Source organism: Chionomys nivalis, chromosome 2 (genome assembly GCF_950005125.1).
Source record: "Chionomys nivalis chromosome 2, mChiNiv1.1, whole genome shotgun sequence".
In the NCBI taxonomy this organism is placed as follows: Eukaryota; Metazoa; Chordata; class Mammalia; order Rodentia; family Cricetidae; genus Chionomys; species Chionomys nivalis.
The window spans coordinates 35802983-35820547 of record NC_080087.1 but is presented as its reverse complement, the minus strand read 5'-3'; the positions used below and the strand labels follow the sequence as shown (position 1 = coordinate 35820547).

Sequence of the window (17565 nt, the reverse complement as noted above, 5' to 3'; positions counted from 1 at the left end):
GGGACAGTGGGCTCTGATGGGAGGACATAGACAGATGGCCCTGTCTTCTTCCTTACAGTGACTCTAACCTTCCTAAGGCTGCCACCCTTTAAACAGTTCCTCAAGTGGTGCTGACCCCAAGCATAAAATTCTTTTCCTTGCTACTTCGTAACTCCGGTTTTGTGACTGTTATGAATCATATTGTAAATATCTGTGCTTTCTGATGGTCTTAGGTGACCCCTGTGAAATGGTCATTCAACTCCAAAGGGGTTGCAACCCACAGGTTGAGAACCACTGCTTTGGACGGTCTGTGAACACAGCTTTGGAAATTGAAAAGATAGTCCGTCCTTTGTGGAGGTTAGAGGATCTTAGATAAAGGTGCTTGTTGCTAAGCCTAACAACCCGAGTCTGATTCCCTGAACCCATAGGGTGAGAGAGAACCTCCACAGGGCACCATGACATGTGTTTAAGGCACATACACACACACACACACACACATACACACACACACACACACACACAGAATAAATGTATGTAAAAAGTTTCAAATTAAACAAAAAAACACCACAGTTTGTGTTTATGAAATGAAGGAAGGGATAATCATTGCATGTCTGCATGAGGTCACCGAGGGCAGGACCTGTCAGGATCAGCTCATCCTGGGTAAGGAAGTCAGAGGACAGGAAGTAACGGACAAAGCACAGCAAGACTGTATTGTCAGGAACTGAGACAATTTCCAGACTTCTTCATGCTGCTGTATGAACATGCCGTGTTGGCCAACAAGCCCGTCTACGGGTGGATGACTGGTTCAGGAGCTGTGTCACTTTGGACTGAGGTTCCCTGTGGAGTGACAGAGCTCTTATTGAAGTGCTTCCTTGTCGTTTGATTCTGCAGTGACCTAGAAAAGGCAAGCAATAGCAAATTCTCTTCCATGGACTAGAGACTCCATCTACACCTGGACCTAAGCACTGGGCTCTGGAGGGTCTACTTAAGGAGAACAGATGTTTGAAAGGGAGCGGCCATGATGGCAAACCGTGCAATACATGAAACCAGTGAGGTTAGACACCCTAAACAACAAAGACCAAAGGAAACCAGATAGCCAAGAAACCATGAGCTTCTCTTTATCAGAGAGTTAGCGTTTATCAATGAGTCAGGTGATAAAAAGGTACCCACAATCTGCCTGAAGAAAGACTTCCAAGAAAAACCCTGGTGATGAGGTTTGACAGTAAATTTCTATGAATGAACATATAAAGTTAGCAAAACCATACTCACCAACCCCTTCTATACAAACCAGACACCAATCAACATAAACCCAGCCAATTTCATAAAGGAAGAGTACCTGTTCATCTTGTCCAACCATAACATCCACCATGAAGCCACACTGACAAGGCATTATGGATTGGTGTAGACCTGGATGAGCAAGCCAGTGGCACAGAGGAAAGTGGTTGGAGCAGGGCCGACTTTTCGGTCCATCTGTACAAATCTTGTCTGCTGGACCTGGGCGTAGACCTACAGTCTCATGCGGGAGAGAACTTTATTTCAGTTTCAACATATGTTTACATACAAATGAAACAGAGAAAGCCATGCTCTGAGGAAGGCTGTCTGAGTTCAGAAAAGCATGTAAATAAACATCAGTAAGCACATATTAAATATTAAGAGGGCAGCCCTTTCCCAGGACATTCTCAGGACAGACCAAGTGAAACACTATTGTCTGGCATGTACTATAGATTCTATCTGAGAGAGCATGAAAGCAAGGCAGAAGGCCGTATCCAGATTCAGGGCACACTGACCAGATTGGGTCCTATAGTTATATTTTGACGCCCAACAAAAATAAACATGTCTTATAAATTGAAAGTCATTGTTTAAGACAAGAGGCATGAAATCACATCCAAGGGGATAAAATACACCTGCGGTCAAAAGGCCCTCTGCCTTTCTTTCCTGGAATGACTCTCCCACGGTCCCCCAAGGCATTGCGCGCCATGAGTCAGTTCTTTTAACAGCACTCTGACAGGGGACTTGGCTCATGATGGACACAGCTTAGTGGTACCATGGGGAGGCTGCCCATTGAGTGCTGTTGAGGAAGCTGGTGGAGCTAAAGTTAGAAGATTTAAACAATATAAAAATGGAGATGGATTAAAAAGAAGCCAGTGCACACATTGAGCTCTTGGTGCATCTAAGGCTTAGACCTCGCATCTTTCTGGTAGGCACACAACCCATCCCAGAACAGCCTTTTTCTCCTTTCCTTTTAACTTTGGAGAAAGTTCTAACTTGGTCATGCTGGCTTTGAATTATCTTTATTGTGCAGTCAGGCTTTGGCCCTGTGATTCCCCTGCTTCAGCCTCCCAAAGAGCTACAGGCCAGTACCAAGAGGCCCCAAGAAAGATAAAATTTAAATCAAATAGAAGAAAACATAGAATCACGGTTGCGATCTGGGGGAGCAGGTGAAACTTGAACTCCCAAAGTTTATGGTGAAAATGACCCAGCTGCCCATTTGTAAAGTAAGGATTTCGAATGATAGCATACACGAAGCTATCCGATCTCAACAGGTTAAGGGAGTGGCTGGGCAGTGATGGCACACGCCTTTAATCCCAGACAGATTGCTGTGAATTCCAGGACCAGCACAGAGAAACCTGGTCTTGAAAAACCAAAGAAAAACAAAAAGAAAGAAAAGTGATTTACACTGCCAATGTCATTAGAGGTCATTACTTATCCACACAGAGAGTGCCACATCCAGGTGTGGCACCAGCACCAGGATTTAAGAGGCTGAGGCAGGAGGAAGACCAAGAGCTCAAAGCCAGGCTGGAGTATATACAGAGATTCTGTCTCAAATAAACCAATTGAATACAAAAAAAAAATCTATAACTATATATTTAGATTATATCAGCAAAACATAACAAATGTAGAAAATAAATTTGGAAAGGAGGCATCAAAATGGTGCTGAGAGACTTTGGCTTCTTGATTTAGTCATTCAGAAAGTATAACACATTTACCCAATCAAGAAAATCGGTGTTTATCCCGTATTGGACTATTCTCAGTATTGAAGGTAGAGGGGGAAAGAATCTCTGTCCTGAGGTATCAAAAGTTCTCCTTGGTACTTTTGTCTTCAAAAGGATGAAAAACATGAACTTCTGATATGTGGGTTTTCTTTTTAAAATTATAATCATGTGATTTTTACAGCTGGGAGAATACTTGGTTGTATTTCTTCTGGATTCACACTTTTCAAAATATTTATTCAGCGTTGGGGGTGGGTTCTGCGTGCACTACATCACTCACGTGGAGGTCAGAGGTCAGCCTGGACGAGTCGATTTTCTCCTTCCACCATATGGGTTCTGGGGGTCAAACTCAGGTCACCAGGCTTGGTGTGGGTGCTTCAGCAGCTGGCTATCTCGTCTGGCCTAGATCTCTGCTTCTACACCACCTTGATGGACAGTGTCTCAGGGGGACCCTCTGGCTGGCTGGAGCTTAGATTAGAAGCCCAGCCCTCAGGTGAATCCAGAAGGCCCAGCGATGGGTCTCCTCTATTCTGCAGCCTGCACACGAATGACCACATCCCACACTGCAGTTTCTCCCTCAGTAAAGCCGCAAGAAGAATCATATTCAGCCTATGGTAGGTTTAAAGATTAAATAAAATAACGTTGGCTAGACCAGCCCTTGGCCCAAGACAAAAAACTCAAGCTAGCTGATTTTGCTATCTCATGATTGCAAAAATGAGATTTTCCTGGACACTATTTCAAAACTGGTATTGCTTTGGGTTATTGGGGAAATAACGGATGCCTTCCTGTAAATAAGCAAAAAGAAGAAGAAGAAAAATAAACCACATGTTTTCCCAGACAGTGTAACCTGGTACACGTAAAATGTGTCTCACAGATCAGCTGTTTCCCCCAGCGCGTGAAGCCTTGACTCGGGATGCTCAGTGGGAGGCCACTATTGCACTTCTAGCCTCAACTTGCAATTTCCTCAGTGGACTTAAATCCTGGAAAAGGTGAGTGCACCACCCCGAGGTTGCACAGGCTAGGGACCTAGCACTTCACATGCAGTTATGAAACCACACATAATTGTCAATTGTCTGAGGAAAGATTAATGTCATCCAGCTGGCTTTTTCAAAAGGGCGTGAACTGGACGGATGAATAATGCTCTCTAAACTAGAGACCTGAGAGGCTCGGAGGGACGCGGCGATTCTACTGATGGGGAGTTTCTGTTGACTCTGTCATTCTTGCACTCAGTAGGCGGGGCCAGCTGCTGGATAAACAGATCCAACCTATTATAAGGAGGGGGGAAAAAGATGTGCTGCGTTTTAGAGTTACAGCTGGCGGCAAGCAGCTGGACAGCACCGGGGCAGCCGGAGGAACTCTGCTGAGAGCATGAGCTCCAAGCCGAAGCCCATAGGGATCATTGGAGCGCCTTTCTCCAAGGGACAGGTGAGTGCGAGCCGCCTTTGAATGACCTACTGGTGGGAAATGTTTCATTTTAACCCTCGCCAGGCTTTGCCATCTGGCTGTGAGTTTCCCCAGCACTATCTGGCCTCCAGGTGCCTGCACTCAAGTCTTCTCACCACTGTGTGGCACGGCATTCCTGGGGACTTAAACCCACTTCCTCTTTTGGCTCCTGCCAAAATCCATTTCATTTAAATCTTAGTCATGACAATGTTTGAACAAATTCCTCTGGGCGGAGATCACCTGTGTCTGCATGTAGCTCTTGATGCTTTTTTTTTTTTTTTTTTTTTTTTTTTAATGTTTTCGGAGTACGGAGTGAAAGATTATAAGAAAACACATTGGTCTGGCGACATAATTCATGCCTAGAAATGTAATGGATTGGTGACAACCTTCAGACTTGTTTTAATTTGGGTAACTTAAATAACAGTGCTTTTGCAAGTTTGTGAAGAATTCATGCTATTTTGAGCTTTTAACGATCTTATGACTGTTAGTTGATAGGCTAGGGGAGCACCTTACATCTCTCTCTCTCTTCAAGTTGGCACCCCTGTCAGGATGAATGCATTCATAAAGCTCCAGTTGCTTAGACCACCTAAGGGTGAATCACATATGTCATCGAAGCCTAGATGAGCCACTGCTGCCCTCCCCGCCCCCCTAGGCTTGGAAACACTCATTCTGCTAAAGGCAATGAGATATCGGAATGCCTTAGCCTCAACATGGTCTGTTTAAAAAGTAAGGGGGGAAAAACAGTCCAAGTCAAACAAGAGAGCCAGCGGATGGTAACTCCTACTGTTCTTTTGCTTTTAAATGTGCTCTTCCTCTTGGCCTTTAGAATCTAGAGAGCCTGTAGTCTTTTTAATTGTGAAGCCTCAAGGTGCATGCTGCATCCCCCATCCCCCACCCAATAATAATTGTGGGAGGATAGAGGTTGGAGGCCCAGATTGTATTTGATGTCAGTAAACAGCACTCCACTGTCCTTGGAAACCATGCCGAAGAGCTTGCCCAGAACTCCAGAACATGGGGACTTTTTTTTTTTTTTTTTTTTTTTTTGGTTTTTCGAGACAGGGTTTCTCTGTGGTTTTGGAGCCTGTCCTGGAACTAGTTCTTGTAGACCAGGCTGGTCTCGAACTCATAGAGATCCGCCTGCCTCTGCCTCCCAAGTGCTGGGATTAAAGGCATGCGCCACCACCGCCCAGCTGGGGGGCATTTTGTTGACATGTGTTTCCCTGAAAATGCACAATATGGGTCTGGCGAAACTGCTTAGTGGTTAAGAGCTCTTGCTACTCTTCAGGAAGACCAGGGTCCAGTTCTCAGCACCCACAACAGTTGCCTATAACTCAAACTCCAGGGTATCCAATACCCTCTCCTGGCCTTTGTGAGTGCCCTCACATCCCCAGCCCCCCAACAAATAATGAGGAAAATCTTAAAACATCCATAGTAGGCTCATTGGGTCTTTTATTTTTTAAGGATTTTCCTTTCTTTGTGATTGGGTATACATTAGTTTATCTCTGCAAGAGCAGTATGCATTCTTAACAACCGAGTCATTCTCAGTCCTCCATCCACTGTTGGAATGGGTTATGAAACAGACTTGAAAATGACAAGAAAAAAAGGGAGAGAGGCAAACAAGGGAGCAAAGGAGCAAAGGAAGGAAGGGAAAGAAGGAAGGGAGGGAGGGAGGGAGGGAGGGAGGGAGGGAGGGAGAAAGGAAGGAAGGAAGGAAGGAAGGAAGGAAGGAAGGAAGGAAGGAAGGAAGGAAGGAAGGAAGGAAGGAAAACCTAAGTTGGTTGGCCTCTGGGCTTAGGTAGAGAGCTGACCATCACGGTCAAGGGCCCTCTAGCGGACAATATGTTAAAACGCTGTCTGCTGCACTGTGCATTCTTAGTAGTCTCCTGTGTCAGAGATTCTCCTTCAACATGGCTATGAGTCTGTATCTTACTGTCTTATGAATGTAAGAGCAGAGACAGATTTTTCCTATTGTAAGCTATCTATCAGAGGGTGAAACTGCTAGCTTATACGTACAGCTGGCCTAAGTGTGATGCACTGGCAAAAAAGAGGTTAGATGGAAGATGGTTAGAAGTTTGAGTCTGAGAAAGAACCCCATTCTCTGCCTCACCTCATTCCAAGACGGTGAACAAAGACTGAGCTAGGTAGGTATTGTTTTCATTGGATGAGAGTTAATTAAGGGTTGTAGTGGTTCTCAGCCTTCCTAATGCTCCTCATGTTGTGGTGACCGCCGCCCCCCCAACCACAAAACTATTTTATTGCTAAACTTCATAACTTTAATTTTGTTACTGTTATGAATTGTAATGTAAATATCTGATATGTGACCCCAAAGGGGTTCATCGGTTAACATCCTCTGGCTTAGAGCATTCTGCTAGTTTACTAAAAGTCATGGAATCTTCACTGTGTACTTCCAGACAGGGTTGTCTGATACCAAAGCTTGTGCCCCTCGTCTATGCAGACTGAAGCTGATTTAGAAGACTCAGCTCTATAGCAAATCATTGCCTTGAGGCTAGTTAGGGGCTAGACATGACACTTTAGATAGATAGGGTTCCTGACAGAGCAGTTTCCAAAGTGGACAGAGAAACCAACATGGGCATGCAGCCATCATGACAAGTAGTTTTAATCAGGGAAAGAACAGAATGCTAGAACATGTCATGGTGAGGGGCTGGGGAAGCGGTTGGCTGAGGGTTTGCAAGCTCGATGAGACAAAAGCCCTAGGTTAGACCCCCAGTTCCCCATAAACTGCGTATGGAGACATGCTTTTGTCACCCCCAAACCCAGACGATAGAGGCAGGAGGATCTGAAGTTCAAGGTCATCCTTAGCTATGCAGTGAGTTTGAGGTTAACCTGGGCTACATGAGAACATGCATTAACAGGACAAAATAAACCCCAAACATTCCACAGAAAGACCTACTGACAGTCATAGCAAATACAGTGTCACCTGAGAGGTCTCCACAGGGTTTGTCTGATGCCTGAAAAGGAGAAGGGGAAAGACCGGTGAGTCACATTGAATTGGAGTTTGGGTGTCACCTATATGTCAGTCCTCCATTGCAACACCCAGAAGTCCATGGGTAAACATTTAGGTTGAAACCTGGCAATAAGACCAAAGGACATAAAACTGTAAGTCAGAAGAGGCCATGATGAGTATAGTTAAGAAGAATCCACCAGAGCCGGGAAGACAGCTAAGCTGGTGAGGAGCTTGTTGTACAAGCATGAGAACTTGAATCTGAGTCTCCAGATCTGTCTTAAAAACAAAAACCAATAAAACACCTGGATGTGGTGGTGTATATCCATAATTCCAGAGCTGGGAGGTAGAGAGAGCTGAAAGTTTGGCTCACAAGCTAGCCAGTCCAGCCTACTTGTACGTTCTAGGCTAGTGAGAGACAACACTCCCCCTCCACACACACATAAGGAGTATTTATTAAAAAGCTAGACAGAGTCTGCCCAATGAGAAAAACTGTTTTAAGATGGGGAATTGGCTAGCATGGAGCTTTCTCTCTCTCTCTCTCTCTCTCTCTCTCTCTCTCTCTCTCTCTCTCTCTCTCTCTCTCTCTCTCTCACACACACACACACACACACACACTATGGAGCTAAAATCAGGGTGATTTATATCACCTGTCTCACTCTTCCAAGTGGTGAGATTAAAGATGTGCATCTTGACAAACACATCTTGAGTTTGTCTTCTGGTCTGCACACACACAACACAAACATGCTTGGTGCATGTGTGCATTCATGTGTGCATGTACACACACATACACATAAAGGATATTGCACTATGCAGCCTAAAAACAGAGATTTTTAAATACCCTAATTACAGAGAAATGATAAATGTTTAAGGTGCTGGATATGTTAACCTAAGTTGATGTTACCAGTACCTACATGGATCCAGACATCATGCTAAACCTCATGAATATATATACACATAGTATACTTCAATTGAAAAGTGAGTTTTAAAACAATTTATGAGATGTAAAGGGACAGAACTGTGTTAGGCAGAGTATTCAAGGTCCCTGGTGGCTATGGGTAGAAATTTGACACCAGGATTTGCCTAGCACCTGGGGAAGATCATCTGTCACTTGACCAGACAGGAAGTATTTGCTTAGTTTAGGGTTACAGTTTCAATCCTTAGGATAAACACATGTGACTTTTGACACCAATCTCCTTGCCAACTTTCTGTGTGCCTCTAAACTGAAAAAGAAAATTATTTATTTTTGTATCCTAAAGGGCTTGAAAAAAATATCAGAAAGATACAGAAAGGTGTTATTTACTTAGACTTCTATCAGCCACAAAGTTGGGGAGAAATTTTTCCATGGAAAAAGATGGTTAGCGTTCTGAATGTTAACTCAGCAAGGCAGGATTTCTCACTTCAGGTTTCAACACATCAGAATTTAAAATTACTATTGCTGGCCTTTGTGGTTTCAAGTATCGGGTGACCATTTTTGCCTGGTTTCTCCCCAAGAGTCAAAAATTAACCTCCATTTACCAGTTGGGGTACTTTGTTGTTTTTTATTATTATTGTTGTTGTTGTTGTTATTATTATTAATACCACTGTTCTCCATTCAGGTACAGGTCTTGTATGCTGACTTGCATGTAGGTCTTTCCAGGTCATACGTTTCCCCTGCTGATGTCGTTGCCCTAGATTTTCCCTAGGTAGCAAAGTTTTTCCATCACCCATCACCTTCCCTGACCATCTGCCGATGTTGCAAGCCCGAGCCCAAAGATCACCTGTTATAACCAGCATGTATGGCACACCCTGTTCCGGACTTAATTAGAAGCATCCTGTTTTCGTATCAGTGTTGAAACAACCATCCATGTACAAAAGTTGTGACTGAATGTCCAAAGTTAGTAGTCTTACATGCTGGGAAGGGGAGAGCGTGTTTTGGTATTCCAGGACCAGCTTACGAAGCTAGTTCTTGTACTCAGCTGCTATTGGCCAGGATGAAAATGGCTTTGTGGTTCAGTACCTTCTGTCTGGCATAGGTGCAATTCATTCCACATCACTGTGAAGATTAGTGAGAAAATGTAAAGGACCTGAATGCATGGGAGCTCAGAAACTAATGGCTAATGATTCCATTGATTGACCACAGGGGGAGTTTTTCTTGTGAGCTTTGGATAGTCACAATCACGACTGAAAACTGTACTTTTTGCATTGCTCAGCCTCGAGGAGGGGTAGAGAAGGGCCCCGCGGCATTGAGGAGCGCTGGTCTCGTGGAGAAACTTAAAGAGAAAGGTAATTTTAAAGTTGAAAGATGATCAGGTAATGTCGCCATCACTCTGAAGGAAGGAAGGACAGGCTTCTAAAAGGGGAGGGTGCTTCCACAGTGATACTTACACCACTGAACCGAGGGCTATTTATTTATTTATTGTTTTAATCATGAGAACCATGTCCTAAGAAAGAAGCAGGGCCTGGGTAGAATCCCCAGTAGACGTTGCTGGTGGAATATTCTCATTTTCGTTACTTGGTTTGCTCTTTCTGGCTAAACTATCGTACAAAAGAATGCATGATACAAGAGGTTTTGGTGGATGACGGGAGTTGGGGGGGATTGAAAATAAAAAACAAAAGCTGAAAGAAACACACATTACTATTGCAAGAGGATCCCTACCTCATGAAAATGAAAGAAAACAGCAATAATAACAGCAAGAAGAACAGCATCTAGTGTGCATGTGTGTGCGCATACATGTGGCCAAGTACTGGGAAAGTGGAGCAATTGGAGTCCGCATATATTTCCAGTGAAAAGTTAAAAGATGCAATCGATTTAGAAAGCAGTCTGGCTCTTCTGTCGACACACAAGACCTGTACTTGCATGAGTAACAGCAGTATAATAATACACACGTGAAAAATAAAGAACCCCAACTGGTTAATGGGTAGAATAAAGTGTGTATATGTGATGAGACAGTATTGAACAATGAAAAGGATCAGACAGAACACAGACAAGACCACTGATGGGTCTCCACGACAGCATGTTAAGTGAGAGAGGCTGGACACAAATGACCATGTCCCTCGGTTGGAATAAGGTCCTAGGAAGACAGAAACATAGCTAAAGAAAGCAAGAGATAATTGTTGCGGTTGGGACAGGCACCGCCTACAGAGGAAAGGAGTGTTTAACATGGTGGTGGCTACAAGATTGTAGGGATTTTCCAAACTTGATGGCCTTCACATTTAGGATGACTGAGTGTTAATGCTGAAGTATCACTTCGTAAAGCTGGAAAGTGAGGATGTGAATAGGGCATGAGGGAGTGTGGGAGGAGGAAGGAAGAAGGGGAAGGGAAAAGATAGGGAGGGAAGAAGGAAGGGAGGGGGAGAGGCCACTCAACTGGAGAATGAAAAGCCCAAGTATGCTGCCTTCTCCTTAGGTAACTAGAATAAACCGAGTACTGTATCAGGGGAAGTTTCTTGAATGTATTGCTCAATTTTAAGCACACACAGATATAGCACATACTTTGGCAAAGGCTAGTTCCGAACACTGAAGAGATCCCATGGTGTTACGGGATGGTCTCCAGTCTAGAAACTCATGTCAGGGCTTTTAAGACAGAAAGCACAACCGGGTCCTTAGGAATGCTGGATTCCCTGATTTTTTTTTATATGAAAAAGTGCAAGCACAAAGTATGCATTTCCTGGACTCCCTGACCTGGGAGGTTTGATGCTAAACATACACAGCATTGACATTTTCATCACACAAGGCAGGAGAGATGGGGGAAGAAGCTGGAGGTTTTGGTGGGTGATGGCCTGAGTAGAAAACCAGGATCCTTGAAAGCAGGGTCAGAAACTTAGAAAACGCTACTGTATTTCACAACTACATGTTAACTACTTCTGAGGTATTTCATTTGGGACATATAAAACACTTACTTAAAACTAAACATGCTTATCACAGAAAGAGAAAAAGCATTTAACACATGTGTATGCACACATGCAGATGGTGGGTGGGGGTGGGGCACAGAACAGGATGTTGTTCCCTATTGGATCAAGACCACCAAGTTATTGTCGTCATTTTTTGGCATCCAGTCTCCATGGATTGACTCGGGCAATAGGGAGACCCTGGTATGCGCGAGCATCTTTGGTGACTGGAGGGCTGACTTGCTGTCTGTTTCCATTTAGTAACGTCAAACTTTTCATTGCAGAGTATGATGTGAAAGACTATGGGGACCTGGCCTTTGGTGATGTCCCTAGTGACAGCTCCTTTCAAATTGTGAAGAACCCAAGATCTGTGGGAAAAGCCAATGAACAGCTGGCCGGTGTGGTGGCAGAGGCCCAGAAGAATGGAAGAGTCAGTGTGGTGTTGGGTGGAGACCACAGGTCTTGTGAACTGGTTATATTCCTGGGGTTGGGCACAAACGCCATAAGGGGACCTAAGAAGAGTGAAAAAGCACACAAGAAAGCACTGAAAGATATTTTGTACTTTTTTGCCTTTAGGGACATTGTACAGCCTAATTTATGATGGAAACATAGGCTGAGCTCTATTTGAAGTCTTAAAATATCTTTACCCATTACAACAGGAAATATGCCAACTGCGGATTCCAGCATACATTAAATTTTATAGTGATTAGCCACTGGGGGAAGTCACAGTCTATTCAACTTGATTATTGATGACAGAATTCATTTAGGTGAACTTAGAAATATATGTTTCCATTGTAAAAGCACTATATAAGTTGTGAAAGAACACACACACACAAATACATGACCAGTTGACAATTATTTTTCTGTCTTTTCTCATGTTCTCTTCTAAACCAACAGTCTAGGTTTCCTTATATTTCTATTTAGCATGCACACAAAAGTATCGCTTTGGCTGAGTAATTTTTCATCATGGAATGACACCATTCTGGGTGCACACACACTCATACACACATGCACGCATGCACTCACACACACACTTTTATACGTATCCATATTGCTAGATATTTAGTTTTACATTTTCACCAAAGCAAAGACCAGTTTCCTGTTTTCACTCCGGGATGGCATCCTGGGGAGGCCCAACGAGTTGAAGAGTGAGGACAGTTGGGCTGCTCTTGTAGCCTGAGAGCTGCTTCCTTTCACGCCCTAAGCGCCTTGGCCGCTCCTGGGAGCATGGCTGCTATGGCACGGCTGCAGTTTAGACTGGATTTGCTTTTTTCCTTTCTTTTCTAAGTGGAAACATTGAAAGTGGAAATGGTAAGGGTACAGATGGCCCAAAGGCGTGAGATGTCGAATAACAGCAGACATCACGCCAAATGCATACACAATACCTGGACATGAAGGCACGGACGTTTCTACTTTGAGAATCCTGACGTTCGTGACTCTGAGTCGTATTTACATGTTTACAAGTGTGATGACACGGGCATCCTATGTCTGACCTATTGTTAACTTCTGTGCAAGATACCACTTAGCTCCCCCATTCTGGCCTAATGTGGACTCAGGAAGAATTTGGGACGGGCTTGTATGTCTCCGGACCTGATGAGAATGGGGCCTTGCAAGGAGAGACTAGGGGGCTAATGTGAAGCTGAGCACTGACTGACAGACAGACACTGGTTGTAGGGGACAAAGGTACACTCTAGTGATTCTCCCTGATTATAAAAGTGCTGATTTTTGAGGAGAAAAATGAAAGAATGTTTTATAATTGAACTCAGAAAATCAAGTACTTAACAAGAGAGAGGAGAGTTCAGAAAAGGAGCTAGTTCGACCCTAAGAACTAAAGAGTGTCCATCCATATCTTTCTTAGTGATGTCATCAAGGTAAACTAACTGGTGATAGCTCCCCCTTCTCTATTGTTATAATGGTTTAACTAACACCCTTAAGGTCTATGCACATGCTAAATGGACTTAAAGGTTATCAAATAGGCACAGTATTTGGGTTAACAATGTATGTGATGATATTGTAAACCTGATGTTCACACAAACTCTCCCCCTCTCCCTGCACCCAGTATGGCAATTGGAAGCATCTCTGGCCATGCCAGGGTCCATCCTGACTTATGTGTCATTTGGGTGGATGCTCACACCGATATCAACACTCCACTGACGACGGGCACTGGGAATTTGCATGGACAACCTGTGTCTTTTCTCCTGAAGGAACTAAAAGGAAAGGTAAGAGGCTCCTTATGATATGAAAGAACTCTGTAGTGGTTCAGGAGGTATCCTTGCTATAACCTCAAGCTATCTTCTCTGTAGTAAATAAGCAAAAGGTGAGTTGTAAAGGCAGTAAGGCTTCTACTGGACAGTTTGCAAACTAATTCCACCTGGAGTTGTCCCTCTGTATCCATGAACGATTGGTTCCACGACCTTACAGATACCCAAACTATGGGTGCTCAAGTCTCTCAAACAGTACAACACATATTGCATATAACCTATGTGCATCCTCCTACATACTTTAGGTTAATACCAGATGCAGTATAAATACTACAAAAAGAGACCTTCAACTGTATTGTCTGGGGGGAGAGCCTGTATAGGTTCAATGCGGACCAATAAGACCTAGTACAGGCTTAACTGTATCCTCAACCTATGACTGCTGGAAATAGGGATGCAGACGGTTGACTGCTTTCTCTTTGGATATTCCTTTTTTGGGGGGATGGTGGGTGGGTGGGGGGGGTATTCCGAGACAGGATTTCTCTGTGTAACAATCACGGCTGTCCTAGAACTCACTTTGTAGATGAGGCTGGCCTTGATTTACCTGCCTCTGCCTCTGCCTCTCAGTACTGGGATTAAAGGAGTGTGCCACCACACCTGGTCTTTGGGATTCTTAAACTACCCTTTTGAGTAGATGGACAGACTAACCCTTTCTAAACAGATTCGGAGGGTAAACAACTTATCTAGAAACAGGCTGAGTTATTACGAGGCAAGGGCAAGCGGGTCTCTTGTCTCCTACATCTTCTAACTGCATGTCACAGGCTTTTCCTTTTTTTTACCAAGTGCACTCTTCACATCAGACCCTAGTCAAAAGAGCCCCGTGCAGATATTGCAAGAGTCTTGCTAGCTGTTTGAGGCTGGCCTAGAACTTTCCACCTGTCTTTTGGGTGCAAAGACAGGAGTGTGCCACCCTGCCTGGCTTTCATAGCTTCAGATCCCTACTCTGAGAAGCACTTACCTGAACCACATGAGGAAGAACCCATCCCTATTCCAGAGAAACTTCTTTAGAATACTGGATTAAGCCCTTTTGAGAAAGGGAAGTGAAGATGGAAGTCATTAAAGAAGTAAAAGCACATATTTCTTGGTATCAGAGTCCTGGGAAAGAATCTGAGCATTGCAGAAATGGGGCATGGAGCATGAAACTACCGACAAGGGGCCAGGGTAGGTTGGGCCCCAGAGCAAAGCTGTTGACGTCAAAGCAATCAAGAGCACACAAGGGGAGGCAAGTATCCCTTCCTAATCTCACATTATTTAAAAATCGCTTCTAAACGTACACTCTAAATGTCAGATATGTGCAGTCAAGGGTGCTCAATATAAAATGCAGATCTGCTTAAGAGAAACACGCTGGTCTAAATGGAAATACTGTTGTTTCTAGTTTCCCGATATACCAGGATTCTCCTGGGTGACTCCCTGCATATCTGCCAAGGATATTGTGTACATCGGCTTGCGAGACGTAGACCCCGGGGAGCAGTAAGTTTAGTCCATGTTCTTTTATATGCTAAGTACACTTTACTGGTTAAATCTTAAGAGGAGGTTCTTTTAAGTTGTCATTATGTATACATGCATGTATACAACTGTACATGTATTTATATTCACTTAGACACAGGTATTCAGGAAGTTTATAATGATTTAAAATACAACTATGTGTATATATAACACAGTTCACAGGAGTTATTTTATGTATCTTATGTAAATATTTAATATTTATGTAAATTGTAAATATTATGTAAATATGTAATATGTAAATGAAATAAATATTTTATGTATTTTATGTAAATCTGCCATAGGGAATATAAGAAAAATCTTATTAACTGTAGATTAACTTAAATCTGTTCTTTTATAGCTATATTATAAAAACCCTAGGAATTAAATATTTCTCAATGTCTGAAGTGGATAGACTGGGAATTGGCAAGGTGATGGAAGAGACATTCAGCTATCTACTAGGAAGGTACGATGCTCATTTGTGTAACCAAGGCTTGCTACTGACAATTCTTATCAATATAGGTTGTTAATAAAGGTTAGGTAAAACCATGGGATTTCCATGGGTTGTTTTATAAAGCAGGAGAAGACCCATATTTGATTATTGATTCCTAAACCACCACTCTAACGGAAAGCCTTTCCTATTTCTTAAAAGAAAGAAAAGGCCCATTCATCTGAGTTTTGATGTTGATGGACTGGACCCAGCGTTCACAGCGGCTACTGGCACACCTGTTTTGGGAGGCCTATCCTACAGAGAAGGTCTCTACATCACAGAAGAAATTTACAAGACAGGTAGGTAAAAAAAGGCAATGATGAAACAGCTGCACCCTTGGCCAGTGTGTTAGTGGGCCTCTCTGACCTAACCCAAGCCCTTTGGTACTTCGGATGCCCATCATGTGATGTGTGATACACGTTTTCCATTGGTTCGCACCTCTTCTCCACGAGATACACTTTAGAATCAGTTGTCACAGATTTTAAAATGTCAGTTACTCTTATCAACGATATATTACCATTTTTCTGTTGTAGGGCTACTCTCAGGACTAGATATAATGGAAGTAAACCCAGCTCTGGCGAAGACACCGGAAGAGGCGACTCGGACAGTGAACACGGCAGTAGCATTGACCTTGTCTTGCTTTGGGACTGCTCGGGAGGGTAGTCATAAGCCAGGGATCGACTACCTTAACCCACCTAAGTAAATGTGGATGAGACACATGAAAAACAGCTAGCTCATGAGAGCAAACAGACCTAAGCAACGGTTCTCCCAAGGGCTCATTCTTGCACGATATTTTCCCCCCAGTATTTCACAAGTTCCTTTATGGTATGAAACCCAGGGTGTGGACATTTGAACAGCTATGAAATTAGAACATATGTATTCCTAATTTAAGTAGAAGTTACTCTTAAAAAGCAGTATAAATTAATTTCCAATTAAAAATGCTCCAGCATTTAAAATACACATCAGTGGGAGTGCTGGTTCACTAGACTGGGCCATCAGATAGTTGGAGACAAAGGTGTCCAAAGGGAGGCAGCTGTGTCCACATTGTTCAAAAGATGTGATTTTTGTAATAAACTTATGACAAAATCCTGTTGTCTACCTCTTTACAAACACATGCAACATACTTATCCACGTACATACCAAACCACACATGTGTATACCATACCCCCCCAATGCAACCTTCTTAAAAATCACTGTGAAGATTCCTACAAGGCACAGAAATAATCATCCCTAGAACAATATAAGACTTTGAAGCCATTAAAAGTTGGTTTCTGTCTTACCTGTAAAATGGCTAATCACAGGCTTAGACAATCTCCAAGTTCACTAATATCAGGTGACCCTTTCTTTTTCTAGGCAAACATAACATAGGTATTTTAAGCTTGATTGTTGTGCAGGTTTTGGCAAAGAAGGGACTCGCAAACATCTGTGCAGCAACCAGAGAAACCACTGGTTGTTTTTGTTTTTCTAAAGGTACTAACACAATAGGAATCCAGCTAATGTCCCGTAGGCTTTGAGATCACATCACTGCATCTGCAGCATCCCTGGTTAGCTAACACTCTTAAGGTTCTAAAAACTCACCTCGGCTCTGAAGTAAGCTGAGGAAAGAGGAAATACAAAAAAATAAAGTGTCATTTGTCAGAACAAGTGCGTCATGTTTGCCCTCACCTAAACTTACGCGGCAATGCAGGGAACTCTGGAATGACTCCATGAGGGATTTTTATTGCTGTTTTAGCAGCTGCATGTGAGTGAGGCTTGACCACCTGAGTTTTCCCGAGTACGCCTACAGATTAAGCCTAATTACCACCTGTACAGCCTTTGAAGTAAAGTTTATTGAATGAATTTAGGCAATTACGGTGTACCTTTAGGATATTGTACAATATAGTAGTCACATGCAGCTATTTACATTAAAGCTTCAGAAAAATTTGAGTTGGGCAGTGGTGGTGCACGCCTTTAAACCGGGAACTCGGAAGGCAGGGGCAGGTGAATATCTGTGAGTTCGAGGCCAGCCTGGTCTACAAAAGCTAGTTCCAGGACAGGTTCCATAGCTACAGAGAAACCCCGTCTCAAAAAACCAAACCAAACCAAACCCAA

At 43.3% G+C, this 17565-nt stretch overlaps 1 protein-coding gene across 1 annotated transcript; it reads left to right on the top strand.

Annotated features, from left to right (window-relative positions):
- The first annotated feature begins 4237 nt into the window (after positions 1-4237).
- Arg1 (arginase 1) lies at positions 4238-16554 on the top strand. Its single transcript, XM_057762319.1, has 8 exons — positions 4238-4394; positions 9567-9639; positions 11529-11703; positions 13304-13463; positions 14878-14972; positions 15346-15450; positions 15637-15773; positions 16008-16554. Exons 1-8 carry the CDS (start codon positions 4338-4340, stop codon positions 16175-16177), a joined length of 972 nt encoding a protein of 323 aa, XP_057618302.1. The 5' UTR covers positions 4238-4337; the 3' UTR covers positions 16178-16554.
- The last annotated feature ends 1011 nt before the right edge of the window (positions 16555-17565 follow it).